The following is a 20,817-nucleotide window of genomic DNA, read 5'->3' as shown; positions in this document are numbered from 1 at the left end:
TCTCCCCATCAATGTCAGAGTCATCCCTTGGCTTCCGCTTCTCCTTTCAAAAATTCATACACAGAAACAGACATGTATACCAAAGGAACATAACAGATTGTTCAGATAGAAACCCACACAACTATAGCCTCCTAGATTTTGACAAAAGGATCAAAAATTATACACTGATAGAAATATGTCACCTGTTCAACAAGACGGGCCAATAAAACTAGATAGTCACCTGCAGGAGTATGAGATTAGAACCCTATCTCTCGCCCCCCCCCCAAAAAAAATCAGCTCAAGATGGATCAAAGGCCTTAATTTCAAACCCAAAATGCTGAAACTTCTAGAGGAAATCCCCTTGACTGTATAGATATAGATGAGAATTGTCTGGACAGGATTCCAGAAACACAGCAAGTAACCCCAAGGATTGTTAAATACGATCACATGAAATTAACAAGCTTTTGCACATCAAACTAAATCATCAAGAGAGCGAAGAGACAAAACCACACAGTGGAAGCAAACCATTGCTTGCAATATTTCAGGCAGTTAAAAATCTCGACTATATTGAGAACTACAAAAAGTAAAGTACAAAAAAAAGTCAATAAGTGAACTAATCACATACTGGGAAGGGGAATAAAAGGAAGGGGATAGGGGCAGGAACATGAGGACTCCAGATGGCCATGTTGGGGGAGGGACAGAGAGGGAGAGCAATGAAAGAGACATCTTGATAGAGGGAGTCATTATTAGGTTAGGAAGAAATCAGGGACTAGGGAAATTCCCAGGAATCCACAGAATGACCCCCAGCTAAGACTCCTAACAATAGTGGAGAGGGTGCCTGAAATGGCCTTCCCCTAAAATCAGATTAGTGACTGCCCTCATTGTCATCATAGAACCTACATCTAGTAACTGATGGAAGCAGATGCAGTGATCCAGTCAAGCACTGAGCTGAGCTCCTGGAGTTTAGTTGAAGGGAGGGAGGAGGGATCATATGAGCAAGGCAGGTCAAGATCATGATTGAGAAAACCACAGAGACAGCTGACCCAAGCTATTGAAAGCTCAAAGACTCTTGACTGATGGCTGGAGAGCCTACATGGCATTGATCTAAGCCCTCTGAATGTGGGTGACAGTTATGTGATTTGATCTGTGGAGGGGCCTGGCAGTGGGACCAGGACTTATTCTGAGTGCATGAACTAGGTTTTTGGAGCCCATTCCTTATGGTGGGATACCTTATTCAGCCTTGATACAGGGGAGAGGGGCTTGGTCCTACCTCAACTTGGTATACCAGACTTTGTTGACTCCCCAAGGGAGACCTTACCTCCTCTGAGGAATGGATGGGGGTGGGATGAGGGAAGGTAGAGAGTGTGAGAAGAAGAGGGGGTATAACTAGGGCTAGTATGTAAAATTAATTTTTTAAAAAATAAGAAAAAGAAAAATATAAGCAGTGTTTCACTGTATTGCCACTGATATTTTTAACATATCAGTTTGTCTTCCCACTTCAATAATTTTAAAGAATTTAGATATAGTAAGATGAGAGATATTGATTCAACAAAAAAAGAACCCAATATTTGAATGACGGCAAGTTTCATAATTCACAGTAACTCGCTGAAAGGAAGTGTTGAAGCCGAATCTCTCATCCTGTTTCCAATTAGTGAGTCAGAGTTCAGGGAATTGGGCTGTAAGTTGAGAATGTAATTGCTTGTGGAAAGGTGGCCTCAGAATGGCTCTTACAGCACATTCCTGCTTGTAGAATTTTCTGTCCCTGCCCTCCTGCCCAGCCTGAGTTGAAGTGAGATTGCTTACAGACTCTAGAAGATATTTTAGAGTGCAATTATTACAGCAGAAAATGATGAAGAATAAACTAAGGGTCTTCAGAAATCCTTCTAACTGGATTTTGATAGAAGCACTCCACTGATTTCAATTCAGGTGCAGAGAGAGATGCATTGGCTCATTTTTGTATAACCTACCTCTTGTCAATGTGTCTTCTACTGGGTCCTGATATGATACTGGCTAAGCTGTTACAGCATCTTGTTTGGTAAGCCAACACACATAGCTAGGGTTTCTGCATATTCTCCACAAGCATGATTTTCTTAAATTGATTTTTAGAGCTCTACATTTTTTTCTACTCCCTCCCTGCCTCTACCCTCTCCTTCAACCTCTCCCAAGGTCCCCATGCTCCCAATTTACTCAGGAGATCTTGTCTTTTTTCTACTTCCCATGTAGAGTAGATCTATGTATGTCTCTCTTAGGGTCCTCATTGTTGTCTAGGTTCTCTGGGATTGTGATTTGTGGGCTGGTTTTCTTTGTTTTATGTTTAAAACCCACTTATGAGTGAGCACATGTGATAATTGTCTTTCTGGGTCTGGGTTACCTCACTCAAAATGATGTTTTCTAACTCCATCCATTTGCCTGCAAAATTTAAGATGTCATCATTTTTTTCTGCTGTGTAGTGCTCCATTGTATAAATGTATACATTTTCCTTATCCATTCTTCGGTCGAGGGCCATTTAAGTTGTTTCCAGGTTCTGGCTATGACAAATAATGCTGCTATGAACATAGTTGAACACATGTCCTTGTGGCATGATTGAGCATCCTTTGGATATATACCCAACAGTGGTATCACTGGGTCTTGAGGAAGGTCGGTGGCAATTTCTCAGAAAATTAGGAAACGACCTTCCACAAGCATGATTTTGAATGGTGACCCCACTAGCTACAGCCTCTTGCCTGAAACAGAGTCACTGAGTGGGACATGAGGAGTAGACGGCCTCGTTCTGCCTCAACTTCCAGTGAAGCTTCCTTTTAACATCTGCTTAGATAGGCCCTTCACAGCAGGGATCAAGGGAAAAGATTGAGCACAAACACGGCTACCAGACTATCAGGTTTTACTGATGCCATGACGTCTCTTAAGTAGAGTAGGCCTCTAAGACTAGGATCACCTCTTCCAATGTGGGTTAAAAGGATTTTTTTTCTTTTGAGTATAGTCATGAGAAATACATATTTGGATGTTACTTAGAAAACTAAATCTAAAATACGTTCAGTGAGACTATTTGCAAAATAGTAATAAGTAATTATAAAGAAATTAGTCATTTTGGATGGCTACCAAAATACAAATGTCCCAATAGTGATTGACTGCAAGGTATTATAGCACCTATGGATTAAAACCAAGAGAACACACATATAGTAATCCTGTTGTCCTGACTAAGTTTATGTCAATTTAACACAACCTCCAGGCATCTGAAAGGGGGGATCTTCAACGGAGAAAATGCCTCCATAAGATAGGACATTTTCTTATCTAGTGATTGATATAGGGGAGTCCAGCCCACTGTGGGGGGGGCATCTCTGGGCTTGTGGTCCTGGATTCTACAAGAGAGCAGGCTGAGCAAACCATGATGAGCAAGCAAGAAATCAGAATCATTCCATGGCCTCTGCATCAGCTCCTGCCTCCAGGATCCTGCCCTGTTTGAGTTGCTGTCCTACTTTCTTCAGTGATGGACTCCAATGCAGAAATTTAAGCCAAATAAATTCTTCAACTTGCTTTTTGGTGGTGATGTTTCATTGAAACAATAGTGACCCTAACACCTGTCAAAATAAATAAATAAATGTGTGGGTGGTGTGTATAGAAGGGTGGGGTGTGTGTGTGTGTGTGTGTGTGGTGGAGAGGGTGTGTGTGTAGTATGTGTGTACATGTGGTGTGCATATGTGGTATATGTGGGAGTTGGGGGAGTTGGTGTGTGTGGAGAAGGTTGGTGGTATGAGTCAGGTGTGGTAAAGTAGGATGTGTGTGCGTGCATGTGTGTGTGTGTGTGTGTGCATGCGTGTATGTGTGTGTGTCCATGTATGAGCTTGTGCATGGTAAAGTAGGATGTGTGTGTGTGTGTGTATGTATTTAAGTTAGCAAGCTATAAAATGCATAGCGCCCTTAGGAACAGCACCAGCCCTTCCTTTAACAATGAAAACATGTAAAGCTGGAAATTTACTTCACTCTTTAGGCAGGAAATTATTTTTAACTAAAGAAAAACTACAGAGCAAATCTTTTGATTATAGCAGTACTTGGCTTACTTTTAATAAAACGTTTTGGCAACAAAATATCTTGCTAAAAAGAGCCAAATCCATAAACTGAAAAATAGGCCAGAAGCTCTGGCTAGCTGCTTAACCAGATTATAAATGGCTGCAAAGGTTCGGGTTTATTAAAATCGTGCTCCCCTCTTTGTTCTGTGTGAAAGGTGTTTTTCTTTTGTAGGTGATATATTCTTGTTTTCAAGTTCTTTTTATAATGTATGTTATTTCTCATAAAAGCAAACCTTTGACTGTCAAAGTGATGAATCAGATCGTAAGTAGCTAGAGAACTCCACAGACCACACCAAACTTATCTTTTTACACTTTTTAAAATTTTTATGTTTTTAAAAAGAAAACAAACTATCTTTTTTTCATTTTATATACCAATCCCAGTTCCCACTCTCTCCCCTCCTCCCATTCCCTCCACCTTCCCTCAAACTTATCTTAAGTCATTGAAGATATTAGTAAACAAATCAATTTCCTAGGTCTTTGTATTGTTAATTGTTTGATACTTTACTCAGTTAGACTTTCTGACTTAATCCTGAGTGAGGAGTATATTGGCAAATGGTGGCTTTGATGTTTTCCAAAATTCAAATTAGAATCAGGCTTGGTTTTTCACATCAAGCTTCCGTGGTGGCTTTAGTCAAAACGGAAAGTTATGCAGCTGGGGTGTAGCTCAGTTAGCTGCGCGCTCATCTGGCACTCACAACGCCCTGGTTCACTTTGCAGCACTGGTGCCTTTGATTACACCTGTCGCCTTAGCACTGTGGGGTGGTGGCAGCGGAGGACCGGAGGACCGTGGCTCAGAAGGTCATATTCATGCATAGCTGCATTGGAAGAGAATGACCTATGATAGCTGAGCTTCCGCTCTTGACTATTTGAGTCTCTTCTGTCTATAAACCAGCAAAGTGAAGGAATACATAGCGGGTAGCCAAGGAGCAGTAAACAGCACGGCATCGAAGCAGGTACTCAAACTCCAGCAGAGGTGACTGCAAGAGACTGAGACAGAAAATGAATGGTTGTAGCCTCATGTCAGGGCTTCGAAAATACTGCAGAAAACCAACTTGGGAAGCAGCCCACTGGAGTTCCAATCTAGAGCCCCAAGGCAGAGCAGAGGTTCCCCTCAGATGAGGCTTCCAAGCAAAAGAGCAAATAGCAGCAGCTAGAGATGACATCATTAGAGTGGGAACAGTTCTCCTCCAGCAGAAGAGACAGGGGAAGCTTTGAAATAGTCATGCTGGAGTTTCAAGTCCAGAACTCCCAACTTCTACTTCCCTAGGCAAGATAAACACCAGTAACCAGTTACAATCTTCACCTTCCAGATCTTCACAAAGCTGTAACTGTGTTACTCTTGAGCTGTTTACTGTTTTTCTCTCCCCCATTACAGAGCCGTGCGGCCAACCTTACTCATGTCAGGGTCTTTGAAGGATAATTGACATGAACATGCCTGGGTCTGAAGTGCAGGTGGGGACACCTCCTCCCACAGCCAGCTTTTCATTGAGCTAAAACAGAACAGAAAAATTTATCACCATAATGTGTGTTAAAATAATAAATTCAAATCTAGATTGGGATACATGAGAAGCTCTGTTTAAAAACAATGTAAGTTTCTTTGAACAAGAATTCCAGATACATCCCTTTTAGGAATGCTGTAGAAACCTGAGCGCCCCATCCCTGTTCTCATTTTGCTGTTCTAAAGACTTTTGAAGTAAGTTCGGACTTAGGATCTGGGAATGAAATGAGGAAGGAAAAAGAGAGGAGCGCTGATCCTAGATCAACTTCAAAGGTGTGTCAGACATCCCTCCACAGTTGCGGGGTAAAGGGGGTGGGGGGTAGATGAGAAAAGTTAGGAAAGCAAGGCGGGGTATAAGCAACCAAACAGCCTCTGCCTTCACCCATCTCTGAGGACTCAGTGACCATATTTAGCGCTCCTTCTCCTGGCCTCACTGAATCACACAGTGCATCCTCTCTCTTGTCCAAGACCACGCTCATCTCAAAGTGAAAGCCACCTTGTTGAGTTTATTTCCAAGTCTAGTTTTGGGTAACCCTTTTCTCTTTCATAAGCATCTAGCCGGGTTCTTTGTTTATCTTGTGACCTAAATTAAGAATACCTTGTCTTCCTCCCACACTCCCAGCGGTTATCTGCGGAGAAAGAAGAGAAGGCAAGTCAAACCTTCTCGCTAAGTAAAAAGGAAGATTGGGAATAATCAAGCTTGTTAGTTCAGAGAAAATTAATAATTTGGGGTAACAAATCTATGCTATGCTTGCCTTCTCTGTTGTATATCTAAAGAGGTTTCTTGGTCAACCGATTCTGCAGCCTAGGCTTTTCCTTCTTGATGAATCCATTCTATCATTTGACCTCCAGATCATGGGGTATACCAGACGTCCATTTAGACTCTCATCTCCTTTGGACAGGATTGCATTGTTCTGAGTGACAGCCAAAAAGAAAAGGTCATCCCAGGAAGTACAGGTGTGTGGTCTTCCTGTGGCTGTGAGTTAAGTGATTCAAGTTCCCTGCAGTCAAAGCCAGACAAGCCAGAGGCATATTTGACAGTTCTATTTCCTGGAAAATTTACCAGGCTTCCAGGAAATGGGCTCCAAAACGATTTTATGAATAAGTAACTACATAAGCCTAGAAATTGTACCTCTTAGCTATTGAATCCACTGTCTTAATTCCTCTCCCGCTACCAAATGCTCAGCAGCCTCAGGGGAAGGAAGAGAATGTATCACCTTTCATCTAATATCTGCCACTAACTACTCCATCACTGTCAGCTGGAGAGTTAAGGAACCAGGGAAAGGAAGATGCTGAAAGCATCCTGGGACAGCACTTTATCTCTGAAGTTGTACTTAGAAGTATCTATTCTTACACAGAGAGAGAGAGAGAGAGAGAGACAGACAGACAGACAGACAGACAGACAGACACACACCTAAGAATAACTGAGCAGCTGGCTTTCTTCAGTCTTGCATGGTTCCGTATTCAATGTTCTCAGCCAAGTTACCAGAGGGGTCGAGGAGGCATACAAGCAGAGGGAGCCTCTGTTAGTCTAGCCCTTGAACCTCTACCCACAGTCTGACCAGCTCTAAAGTGGGTGTCAACCTACTATAACACATACTTGATAAATTTTAAACTTATTGCAAATATATCTCAGTTGGCAGACTGTGTACTTCATCGATAAACCAAGCACAGCTGGGCCAGCTGTTATACTCCAGTGCTTAAAAAATGCCCTGGCTTTTCATCTTGTGGTGATGAAAATCTCCAAACTCTGCCTTGTCAATGTCGTCTCCTCTACAAAGTTAACTACATATTTTAGATGTACTACCTGCCGCTCCTTCAGGCTTTAAAATCACCACTGCGGGATGGACACATGAGTCATGAAACAGGATATAAAACTAATTGTTTTTCTGGTTTTAAGATTTGTGTATGTGGTAGATACGTGCATAATAACATAATTGATAGTGAGAAGCCTAAGATCCAATGTGAAACTCCACGTCTTCAGAATAGCTACTCTAAGCGCATGTTTCTCTCACGTGTGGTTTCTAGGTTCTGTATAGCTACATAGATACACGTGTATATGACACAGAGAAAATGGTGAAACTATTTAGGGGGACAAGTGGGAGGGCAAAGAACAAAGGCGAAGGTAGCAAGAGGCAATGGGAGGGCAATGGGCTCAACATACGTCATACGTGCTTGCATGAAAATGCCTTATATAGCCCTTTATAATAAATAATACCATAATAAATAATAAATTGAGACCAACTCTATAACATTAAAAGTGTTTGACTAGTTAAAAAATTGAAGGATAAACTTTAAGGTAAAAGGACCATCCAAAGAAACCCATCCTGGCTCTGAGACTTGAGCCAGTGAAAGAAATGCTTTAGCCCTGAACCCAGAACCAAAGAAATGCACCCTGACTCTGAAATCAGTTTCAAAGAAACATGCTTTGTCCCTAGAATCAGAGTCAATGAAAGAAATTTGTTACATACCAAAAACTAGAGCCCAAAGGCTTAAAAAGGCCAGTGAAAGAAACACAGTTTGGCTCTGAAATCAGCCATCTCTACCCCTGACCAACTAAACTATCCAATCTCTGAGCATGGAAAAACTAACCAATTCCCCTTCTCCCTGGGAAAACTCCGCCCCTAGGAAGCCCTACATAAGCCCTGTGCCTGTTCAGTTTGCTGCAGCTCTTCTTACAGCCTGGTAGATGCAGCCACTTTCCTGGATTCTTCCCTCCCAATAAATCTCTTGAGTGAGGTTTGGGTGAAGATGTCTTTCTTTAGAGCAGAGACAGAGCTGAATTGTAACACTTTCCCTGGGGAAGCCTTTCCTTAACAGATGGGAGTAGTTACAACTTCCCTGGGGAAGTCAGAAGCGGAGCGGAGTTGAGCAGGGCTGGAAGCCTTTGGCTAGAGAAACCTTTCCCTAGCAGAACAGAGTTGTTATACTCTGGAGCGCCAGAGCCGAGTTGTAACAAGTTCCCTAGGAAGCCCTTTCCTGGGTAGTAGAGTTGTCACATTGGGGAAACCTTCCCTAGAGCAGGGCTGTAAGCTGCTATGCTTACTGTGGTCTGTGCTATCCCCTGGCTCCCGGCTGCCAGAGCGCCCTTCCACACGAGCTGTAACACTCAGTATTCCCTGGTTCCCAACAGTGATCGCTTTTCCATCTGAGCTGTGAACCTTACATAAACTCAGAAAACTTAAGTGTGAAACAAAAGGTTCAAGTCAGTTGCAAAAGAAGATTAATAAAAGATTAAATAGATCTCAGAAAATAAAAGGTGTACTACAGACCAATGAGAAAAGAAGAGCCAGTTATCAAAGTATCTGTGATGTAGCCTGTAAAGCAGAGGGGACTCTGAGAGGAGCCGTACATGAGATCTCTGTGAGCACTGTAACTGCTATAAATCCGAAACCCTTCTCATGTATGAACACAGTAGAGAAACAGAATCACTAAGAAGTGCAGAGACCCTGGCTTTCCTCTGCAGAATCACAAGATTAGAATTTTTTGTGGTTTCTATAGTTTTCTTGCCATTTAATTTTGAAATAAATTTAAACTTTTGATCAAAACTAAAGCTTAAAAAATCCTACAGGCTCCAAAAAAAAAAAAAAAAAACAAAAAAAACAAAAAAACTTTGCTTTCTATGTCTGGAAATGTCTTTGTCCCAGGCCATAGGATTCTCCAGTTGGGCCTCCCAGGAATTAGGATTCCAAATGTGGATTGCCAAACTCAGCCCAGTGATCCCCCTTTTTTTTAATTGATTTTATTGAGCTCTACATTTTCTCTCCTCCTCTCTTTTATTAAAATTAATTTTATTGAGCTTTACATTTTTCTCTGCTCCTCTCCCTGCCTCTACCCTCCTCTTCATACCCCTCCCAAGATCCCCATGCTCCCAGTTTACTCGGGAGATCTTGGCTTTTTCTACTTCCCACGTAGATTAGATCCATGTATGTCTCTCTTAGGGTCCTCATTGGTGTCCAGGTTCTCTGGGACTGTGATTTGGAGGCTGGTTTTCTTTGCTTCATGTCTAAAAGCTTTTTACACTTCTTGCACTTACACTTCTGAGTGAGCACGTGTGATAATTGTCTTTCTGGGTCTGGGTTACCTCATTCAAAATAATGTTTTCCAGATCCATCCATTTGCCTGCATATTTCAAGATGTCATTATTTTTTACTGCTGTATAGTACTCCATTATGTAAATGGGCTACATTTTCCTTATCCTTTCTTCTGTCGAGGGACATTTAGGCTGTTTCCAGGTTCTGGCTATGACAAACAATGCTGCTATGAACATAGTTGAGCACATGTCCTTGTGGCATGATTGAGCATCCTTTGGATATATACCCCAATGTGGTGTTGCTGGGTCTTGAGGAAGGTTGTTTCCTAATTTTCTGAGAAATTGCCACACTGATTCCAAAGGGACTCTACCAGCTTGCATTCCCACCAGCAATGCAGGAGTGTTCCCTTTACCCCACAACCTCTCCAGCATAAGTTGTAATCAGTGGTTTTGATCTTGGCCAATCTTCCAGGTATAAAATGGAATATCAGAGTTGTTTTGATTTGCATTTCTCTGATGACTAAGGATGTTGAGCATTTCCTTAAGTGTCTTTCAGCCATGTTAGATTCGTCTGTTGAGAGTTTTCTGTTTAGGTCTGTACTCCACTTTTTTATTGGACTATTTGTTCTTTTGATGATCAGTTTCTTGAGTTCTTTATATATTTTGGAGATCAGACCTCTGTCTGATTTGGGGTTAGTGAAGATCTTTTCCCATTCTATAGGCTGTTGTTTTGTCTTGTTGACCGTGTCCTTTGCTTTACAGAAGCTTTTCAGTTTCAGGAGGTCCCATTCATTAATTGTTTCTCTCAGTGTCTGTGTTACTGGGGTTATATTTAGGAAGTGGTCTCCTGTACCAATGTGTTCAAGTGTACTTCCCACTTTCTCATCTATGAGGTTCAGTGTGGCTGACTTTATGTTGAGGTCTTTGATCCAGTTGGACTTGAGTTTTGTGCATGGTAATAGATATGGATTTATTTTCATTCTTCTACATGTTAATATCCAGTTATGCCAGCACCATTTGTTTTTTTTTCTATTTGATATTTTTTGCTTCTTTGTCAAAAATTGGTGGTTCAAAGGTGTGTGGATTAATATCCTTGTCTTTGATTTGGTTCCATTGGTCCTCCTGTTTTTATACCAATATCAGGCTATTTTTAGTAGCTCTGTAGTAGAGTTTGAAGTCAGGGATTGTGATGCCTCCAGAAGTTCCTTTATTGTACGGGATTTTTTTAGCTATTTTGTACTTTTTGCCCTTCCATATGAAGTTGAGTACTGTTCTTTTGAGATCTGTGAAGAATTTTGCTGGGATTTTGATGGGCATTGCATTAAATATGTTGATTACTTTTGGTAAGATTGCCAATATTTTTGTGTTTTTTTTTTCTTGTTTTGTTTTGTTTTGGGGTTGTTTCCCTTGGTTTTTATTTGTTTTTTTGTTGTTGTTGTTTTGGGTTTTTTTTGAGACAGGTTTTCTCTGTAGATTTGTAGCCTGTCCTGGAACTAGCTCTTGTAGACAAGGTTGGCCTTGAACTCACAAAGATCCACCTGCCTCTGCCTCCTGTGTTCTGGGATTGAAGACATGTACCACCACTGCCCAGCTAAGATTGCCATTTTTACTATGTTAATTCTACCTACCCAGGAGCAGGGGAGATTGTTCCACTTTCTGGTGCCTTCTTTAATTTCTTTCTTCAACAATTTAAAGTTCATGTCATACAAGTCTTCCACTTGTTTGGTTAGAGTAACTCTGAGATATTTTATGATATTTGTGACTATTGTGAAGGGTGATGTTTCTTTGATTTCTTTCTTGGCCCATTTATCATCAGTATAAAGGAGGGCTATTCATTATTTTGAGTTTATCTTGTATCCTGCTACATTACTAAAAGTGTTTATGAGTTTGTTGTAATAGGAGCGGTGGGACACTTCCCACCACCCAGCTAGCTTTACCCGAAATAATTACACGGAAACTGTATTCTTTTAAACACTGCCTGGCCCGTTAGTTCCAGCCTCTTATTGGCTAGCTCTTACACATTGATCTAACCCATTTCTAATATTCTGTGTAGCACCACAAGCTGGCTTACCAGGAAAGATCTTAACCTGCATCTGTCTGGAGTGGGAGAATCATGGCGACTCACTGACTTGGCTTCTTTCTCCCAGCATTCTGTTCTGTTTACTCCACCCACCTAAGGGTTGGCCTATCAAATGGGCCTAGGCAGTTTCTTTATTAATTAACCAATGAAAGCAACAGATTAGAAAGAAATCACTCCCACATCATGAGTTATACAAGTACCTTAGCAGATTTTTGGGAGGTCGCTTATGGAAACTATCATATCAACAGTAAATAATGAGAATTTGACTTCTTTTTCTGATGTTTATCCCTTTGATCTCCTTTTGTTGTCTTATTGCTCTAGCTAGGACCTCAAAAACTATATTGAATAGATATGGAGACAGTGGGCAACCCTGTCTTGTTCCTGATTTTAGTGGAATCACTGGGAGTTTCTCTTCATTTAGTTTGATGTTGGCTATTGGCTTATTGTATATTGCCTTTATTATGTTTAGATATGTTCCTTGTATTCCTCTCTTGAAGACCTTTATCATGAAGGAATGTTGTATTTTGTCGAAAGCTTTTTCATCATCTAATGAGATGATCATGTGTTTATTTTTCAGTTTGTCTATATGGTGGATTACATTGACAGATTTTCGTATGTTGAACCATCTCTGCATCTCTGGGATGAAGCGGACTTGATCATGGTGGATGATGGTTCTGATGTGTTCTTGCATTCGATTTGCCAGTGTTCTATTTAGTACTTTTACATCAATGTTTATGAGTGAGATTGGTCTGTAATTCTCTTTCTTAGTAATATCTTTATATGGTTTGGGTACCAGGGTAATTGTACCCTCATAAAAAGAGTTTGGCAATGTTCCTTCTGTTTCTATTGTGTGGAACAATTTCAGGGGTATTGGTATTAGTTCTTCTTTGAAAATCTTGTAGAATTCTGAGCTGAAACTATCTGGTCCTGGTATTTTTTTTTTTTTTGATTAGGAGACTTTTGATAACTGTTTCAATTTCTTTAGCAGTTATGGGTCTGTTAATTTACTTATCTGGTCTTGATTTAATTTGGGTAAGTGATATTTATCCAAAAAGTTGTTCATTTTCTTTAAGTTTTCCAACTTTGTGGAGTATAGGTTTTCAAAATATGACCTGATGATCCTCTGTACTTCCTCCATGTCCGTTGTCATGTCCCCCTTTTCATTTCTGATTTTGTTTATTTGGATATTTTCTCTCTGCCTTTTGGTTAGTTTGGATAAAGGTTTGTCTATTTCATTGATTCGAAGAACCAACTCTTTGTCTCATTGATTCTTTATATTACTTTCTTTGTTTCTATTTTGTTGGTTTCAGCTCTCAGTTTGATTATTTCCTGCCATCTAGCTTTTTGGGTGAGTTTGCTTCTTTTTGTTCTAAAGTTTTCAAATGTTCTATTAATTCACTAGTGTGGTATTTTTCCAGTTTCTTTATGTAGGCATTTAGTGCTATGAACTTTTCTCTTAACACTGCTTTCATTGTGTCCCATAAATTTGGGTATGTTGTGTGGTCATTTAAATTGACCTTTATTTCTTTTTTGACCCATTGATGATTCTGGTGAGAATTGTTTAATTTCCATGTGCTTGTGGGCTTTCTGGAATTAGTGTTGCTTTGAATTCTAGTTTTAAGCCATGATGGTCTGATAAGATACATGGGATTATTCCAATTTTTTTGTATCAGTGGAGGTTTGTTTTGTTACCGAGTATGTGATCAATTTTTTAAAAGGTTCCATGAGGTGCTGAGAAGAAGGTATATTCTTTTCTGTTTGTATGGAATATTCTATAAATGTCTGTTAGGTCCACTTGAGACATAACCTCTGTTAGTTCCCTTATTTCTCTGTTAATTTTTTGTCTGACTGACCTGACCAGTGGTGAGAGTGAAGTGTTGAAGTCTTCCACTATTAGCATGTGGGGTTTAATGTATGATTTAAACTTTAGAAGAGTTTCTTTGACATATGAGGTGCCTTTGTATTTGGGGCATAGATGTTCAGTATGGAGATTTCCTCTTGATGGATTTTTCCTGTGACTAATATGATGTGTCTTTTTTTGTCTCTTTTGATTAATTTTAGTTTGAAGTCTATTTTGCTAGATATAGGGATAACTATACCAGCTTGTTTCTTAAGTCCATTTGATTGGAAAATTTTTTCCTAACCCTTTATTCTGAGGCAATGTCTGTCTTTTAGGTTGAGGTGTGTTTCTTATATGCAGCAGAAGGATGGATTCTGTTTTCATATCCAATTGTTAGCCTGTGTCTTTTTATAGATGAGTTTAGTCCATTTATTTTAAAGGATATTAATGAACAGTGATTGCTATCTCCTGTTAATTTAGTTTTCATTGTTGGTGATATTAATTTGTGCGTTTTTCCATTCTTTAGGATTTGCTGCTGCGAAGTCATCAATTTTCTGTGTTTTGTGGATGTAGCCAACTTCCTTGGGTTAGAGTTTTCCTTCTGGTACTTTACGTAGGGCTGGGTTTGTGGCAAGGTATTGGTTAAATCTGGTTTTGTCATAGAATATCTTGTTCTGTCCTTCTATGGTAATTGAAAGTTTTGCTGAGTATAGTAGTCTGGGCTGGCATCCATCATCTCTTAATATCTGCATAGTGCTTGACCATGACCTTCTGACTTTCATTGTGTCTATTGAGATACAATAAAACTGATAGGTCTGCCTTTATATGTTACTTGGCCTTTTTCCTTTGCAGCTCTTAATATTCTTTCTTTATCCTGTATGTTTAGTGTTTTGATTATTATGTGGCTAGGGAACTTTTTTTTGTTTTGATCCAGTCTATTTGGTGTTCTGTAAGCTTCTTGTATCTTCATAGGCATATCTTTCTTTAGGTTGGAAAAGTTTTCTTCTATGATTTTGTTAAATATATTATCTGTGTATTTGAGTTGAATTTCTTCTCCTTCTTCTATACCTAGTATTCTTAGGTTTGGTCTTTTCACGGTGTCCCATAGTTCCTGGATGTTTTGTGTTAATATTTTGTTAGATTTAATGTTTTCTTTAATGGGTGAGTCTATTTCCTCTATTGTATCTTCAGCGCTTGAGATTTTCTCTTCCATCTCTGGTGTTCTGCTGTTTATGCTTGAGCATTTGTGGTTCCTGATCCTTTTCTCATGATTTCTGTTTCTATAATTCCCTTGGCTTATGTTTTCTTTATTGTCTCTATTTCAGTTTTCAAGTCTTGAATAGTTTCTTTCACATGTTTGATTGCTTTTTCTTGATTTTCTTTAAGGTATTTGTTGATGTCTTCCAATTTCTTATTTGTCTTTTCCTCCATTTCTTTGAGGGAATTTCTCATTTCCTCTTTAAGGGCCTCTAACATTTTCCTGAAGTTACTTTTTAGATCATTCTCTCCTGCTTCATCTATATTTGGTTGTTCAAGTCTTGCTATTGTAGGGCCACTAGATTTTATTGGTGTTATGTTGTTCTTTGTGGTATTGTGTGTGTTCTTGCCTTGTCTACCCATCTTTTCCTCTAATTGGTGTAATTGGGGCTGTCTGTGACTCTGATGATCAATCTTACAGGTGCCAGTGGTTCCAAGCCTCAGATGGTTGTTCCTCGTGGTGCATTCAGTGCCATGGTTCCAGTTACCACATTCCCTGTTTTTGGAAATCACTCAGCACTCTTGGGGTTTTCTCTGCTCCCATGGAGTTTGCTGTTCTCAGGCCTGCGCTGGCCTAGGTTTCTGGCTCAGACCTGTTTCTGTAAATGTTCCTGGTCTGATTCCACTCCTGCAGAGGTCTCTGGCTTGGGGTTCATCCTGCAAAGGTCTCTGGCTCTGATCTACAGCCTCAGAAGCCCCAGACTTGGGTGTGCCTGAACTCACAGAGGACCTGGCTCAGGCCTACTCACTAAGAGGTCCAGGACTCATGCCCAGACCCACAGAGGTCCTGGCTCAGGTTTAGTTCTTCAGAGGTTCCTGATTCACACCTGGACCTGCAGGGGTCCTGGCTCCGATCTACTCCCTCAGTGCTCCCCTGTACCTGCTCCTTTGGAGTTTGTTGTCTTAGGTCTGCTTTGACCTTGGTCGCTGGCTCAGTCCTGTTTCCATAAATGTCTCTGGTCTGGAACCACTCCCACTTACGCAGAGTTTACTGTCTCAGGCTTGCTCCAGTCTAGGTTTCTGGCTCAGTTCTGTTTCTGTGGAGTTTGCTGTCCAGACCTGCTCCAGCCCAGGTTCTGGCTCAATCCTGCTCCTGTGGAGTTCACTGCCTCAAGCCTGCTCTAGCCCAGGTCACTGGCTCAGTCCTGCTCCTATGGAATTCAACCATTTCAGGCTTGCTGGGGCCCAGGTCGCTGGCTCAGTCCTTTCTCAGTATTTCTATAAATACCCGCTAATATGGGTATTATCACCCTCAGTTTATAGCTAAAAATGTCACACAACTTGAATCAGATAGGAAGGAGTCAGTTGTCAACCCTGTTAAAACCAATAAACTATTTTCATATGCAATTATCCATTGTGTACCTAAATTAACATATAATTTAATCTATATACTGACATATGTGTAAAAATAAGTAAAATGTTACAGTTGTAATATAAAGAACAAAAAGGAGGGTTGATATATATATATATATATATAACCACTCCACAACTCACCCTCCTGAAGCATGTCTTCTCAGCCTGTTAGCAGACTTAATAAGAATGTAGGTAATTCAAATGTAAATGAACACAAATTATTTGATTCAAATAATTTGAATGATTTGTTTGGGGCATTTTTTGCCTTCTTTCTTTCTTCCTTCTTTTTCCATTTTTTTTCTTTTTCCCTTTTTATTTTTTCTTATGTGTATGACTGTTTGCCTGCATTTGGACTATGTGAGTGGAATGTCCACAGAGGTCAGAAAAGAACATCATAATCCTTGGAATTGCAGAACTGTGAGTTGCCCTGTGAGAGCTGGGATTCAATGCTGGTCCTCTATAAGAGCTGCAAGTGTTCTTAGCTGCATGGCTTGTCATCTCCCTGTCTTCTTTTCTATCTATCTATTTCTCTATCTATTTCTCTATCTATCTATCTATCTATCTATCTATCTATCTATCTATCTATCTATTTTAATGTTTTTAGACAGGGTCTTCCTATATAGACTAAGTCAGTGGCCTTGAATTCACAATCTTCTTGCCCAGACTCTTTATGTACTGAAGCTGTAGGAACATGGGTTGAATGCTCTTCATGTGGGTGATGTAATTTCTCTAAGTTTAAAAGAATTCATTATAAAAGTTCTAAACAGCAACTACAAAAGACAAACAAAAAAAGATTCTCTCTACATTAACAGCTAACCTAAAACCTGCTAAGAAATCACATAATAAAGTATGCAAAAGACAACATTTTATGCAAAAGAGTTATGAACTGAGCTGAGCTATAAATGATTTAATTCATGTACACTGTCCTGCTCATGATGGGCATCTTAAACTCTGGTCTAGAAGACCAAGTGCTGATCATGCCTCAACATTTCTAACAATCCCACTGTCCTAGTTATTACTGTAGTATTCTGATCTGAAACTTCCCACATGGACTCAAAATTGTGGGCTACAGTTTGCACACAGGCATGTCATACCCCAGTTGTTACTCTTATTTGCACTGCCTGGTTTTGTTTCAAAGACTGATGGGAAGCACATAACGCTTTCAGGAATGGTTAAGTAAATGTTGCTCTTTGAACTCATTCTGCAGTCTAGTAGAGACACAGATGCCTTCCTAAATAAGGTATATGTTTAATTCATTAAATAAAATATTGAAACAAAATAGTAGATCAATTATATTGAATATATATTCATATATTATATATTGAATAAATAATTTTAGCATAGTATAAAGTGAAGTAATATTTTATTTCCTTATACTCTGAATGTTATATGTAAAATTGTCTGTCACTTTATTAGGGACCAACTACTGTTGTGATTTGTTGCCTAGATGTAAAATTGGGAGAGAGTAAACTGAAATAGTTTCCTTTTGTTTTCAAATGCAAGTTCAGGAATGCCCAGAACTTGCCCATAAACCCCAGGTTAAAGATTACTACACTGGAGTGGATGGACGCTGAGAGTCAGGGAGCACAGATTCCCACTAACTGATTTATCAGCCTTAGGGATACACACAGCAGGTAACTAGCTCTTTCTCAAAAACTGGTTGGTTAGAGAGAGAAAAACATGGAAGACACCACCAAATACAGTCAGGGAAAGACCCAGAAGCACAGCTTTGGGTAATATTGGGTAGCTGTTGTCAACAAGAGGAGATGGAAGAAATGTGGAAATCAGTGACATACTGGAACTTACGGGCTGTTCTCAAGTCGCGGGGATTTTCTGCTGACCAAATTTGATTTCACGGTTTCTTCTGTGTACTGATACGGTGTATATTGTGTATACTGTGTACATATTGGGTGCTATTGTTTGGCTATGAGGTATGTCACATAGTAGGCTTGTGCTGTGTGAGGACATGGCTCTATTGAGAATCAGTTGAATCATGGGAACACAAGTGGCATCAAACTTTTAGTGCGCACATAGCTGAAGGGGCTGTTCTTAATAAAACACAGGGCCTTGTTGGAAGACTGCCCAGTGGGGTCATGCCTTTAGAATCTAGATCACGTCCCTCCCCTCCTTCCTATTCCCTTCTGTCTCCCTTGTCCCCCTCCCTCCTCTTCCCCACCCTGTCTCCCATGCTCTTCCTATATTCTCCCTGCCTCTGCTTCCTAGCTAAGACTCCTGAGCACTTCTATTCCACATCCTGCACAGAATGATGCTCAGCTTCATCTCAGGCCTGAAGCAACGGGGTCCACCATCGACTGGAATCCAGGAAGCCAGCAAAGTTTATCCTTCCTCCTTGTAATTTAGCATAGGCACTCTGACACAGAGACCAGAACCTTACACACTGAAATGATCAGCGTGTAAAATACCTGCCTGTAACTGTGACGTCGTTTCCTACTCTGACCCCTTTCTCAATGTCCTTGCCATGAAATTAGCTTATTGTCCATATGAGGGATTTCTAGAGCGTGGGTATGTTGTCCAAGAAAATGTTGCAAATTGCATGTTTGACTCTGCTGTCTCCGGTACAGGCAATAGACTGGAACGGGATATAATTTTGCCTATTTGTTGTTGAGCGAACCACACTTTTCTCCCATCTACCAGCACTGGATACCTGCAACACCCATGACTGGAAGGGATCTTGAGGAATCCATTTATAACTCAGTAGATATCTCTTTATTAACTGGTCAAGTTTACAGTCAGCCTCCAACACCATGTGCCCTTCAGAGCATCAGCCAGCAGTCACTGACCTGTGCACGTTTGTTTACAGTGAATGCCATAACTCGACAGATCGAATCAAGGTCCGAGTATGGGATGAAGACGATGACATTAAATCCAGAGTGAAGCAGCACTTCAAGAAGGAGTCGGATGACTTTCTGGGGCAGACGATCGTGGAAGTCAGGACTCTGAGCGGCGAGATGGATGTCTGGTACAACTTAGGTGATTATTTTTATACCTACTTGAAAATGAGTTCAGATTCAAGAGTCTCTGTGACACGGATCCTATTCACCTAGAGTTAAAAGTCAGATGTCTTTGTAGATCATTCTGCCGACCTCTTAGCTGAGTTAGTTTTATTAGCAATGAAGGGCAATTGTAGATGAAATTTTTGTACAGTCGAAATACATTGTTAAATCTAAGATGAAAACAAAAAACTCAAAGAATCCACTGAATGTCTTTTCAGAGAAAAGTTTACACCACTTTTGACTTTAGATTCATAATATACAGCTTCAAAGACATTTGTCTAATATTTGAGAAATTTATGGCTGCTCTGATTTATTCTGCTCACTTATGAAAATATAGTTGGGAGGCTAGAGAGATAGATCATCGATTAACAGCATTTTCTGTTCTTCCAGAGGACGCAGGTTTAGTCAAGGGGCTCACAACTACCTGTAACTCTAGCTTGGGGGTATACAAATGCCTTCTTCTGACCTCCATGGACTACCACAAATGCATGGCATGTGTTCACACAGACACACACATGCACATAAATTAAAAATTATTTATTAACAAATTGAAAAGAAAGATAGTTTTTTATGTAGTTGGGATTTCTTTCAAATGGTAATATAAAAATAGTCTTTCATTAGCAAAGACAAGAAATAATGTGGCTTTAACATGGGTTTCAACTATGAAGACATCAATAATAAGTTTAGCTGGCATGACGTTTAAGTAATCTTTTATTGTAGAAACAGAAGTATGACAAATTTGACTTCAGCTTTTACTTGAGTAAAAAATAGCCTGGGGTCTTTACTGGTATCCTAATAATAATATAAATTTATAATTATCTCAGTTTTCATAAAAGATGGGGCCCAAAGATTTTTTAATGACAGCCTAGGAAATGATAAATTAAATTTTTGAGAACCAGCTGGTCATGAACAGAAGCTGACATAGCCCATGGACCACAAAGAATTACCACTTAGATTCACAATGTACTTTACCAACTTACAGAATGTTGGTTCTAAAACAAACAAACAAAAACCCTACAAACTTTTAGTAATATAATAGTTGTCAAAAAAAAAGAAAGTCTCATTGAGTTAATAAAATTCTAAATTATATAACAACTTAAGAAACAGGAAATTTAACTTAATCTAAACACAAATGATTCAGCTTTGCTGGGAACTCATTACCAAAAATAGTTGAAGAATCTTAATTAAAGAACGTTGGTACTTCTCATTATTGGAATCTGAGCTTGAGACTAAGCTAAACTCCCACATATTGTTTAAATTATTAAGTAACTTTACATATGAAACCAAGATGTTAAAAGAAGAAAACTTCAGTTCCTGTGCAGTACTCAAAAAAAACTCAAAAACCTTATTTTAATTAGAGCCTTGCTTTTGCAGATTTTTTTCTATAATAAATTACCATCCTCTTGAACTAAAGAATAGTGTTATGTGTCAGGACAAAAATTCTTTTATTTTATTTTTTTGGTACTACATGCCTGGTTATAACCAGTTTGCTATGGAACTTAGCTATGCCATTTGGTTAAATGGCTGCCCATCTTTGATGCGAAACTGCCCTTTAAACTGTGAAAGAAACAAGGAGCTGGGATACTGTGTAGAAAGCCTTATCTCCAGCACCTACAGCTGCCCAGGGGGTACTTTTGTCTCCTTCCTTCCATGTCCTTTGCCTTCTAGGAGGGAAGGGGAAGGGAGAAAGGCAGGA

General features: G+C 39.8%; 1 protein-coding gene across 1 annotated transcript in view; it reads left to right on the top strand.

The window, feature by feature from the left end:
- Unc13c (unc-13 homolog C) overlaps positions 1 to 20,817 on the top strand; it is a 427,544-nt gene that overhangs the window by 192,622 nt on the left and 214,105 nt on the right. The window contains exon 10 of the mRNA XM_057767059.1: positions 18,929 to 19,098. Coding sequence (XP_057623042.1) covers positions 18,929 to 19,098 — 170 coding nt within the window. The remainder of the gene's footprint in view (positions 1 to 18,928; positions 19,099 to 20,817) is intronic.

The sequence above is a fragment of the Chionomys nivalis genome, chromosome 4 (assembly GCF_950005125.1).
Source record: "Chionomys nivalis chromosome 4, mChiNiv1.1, whole genome shotgun sequence".
In the NCBI taxonomy this organism is placed as follows: Eukaryota; Metazoa; Chordata; class Mammalia; order Rodentia; family Cricetidae; genus Chionomys; species Chionomys nivalis.
The sequence above is the reverse complement of the archived record's forward strand: the minus strand, read 5'-3'. Positions and strand labels throughout refer to the sequence as shown.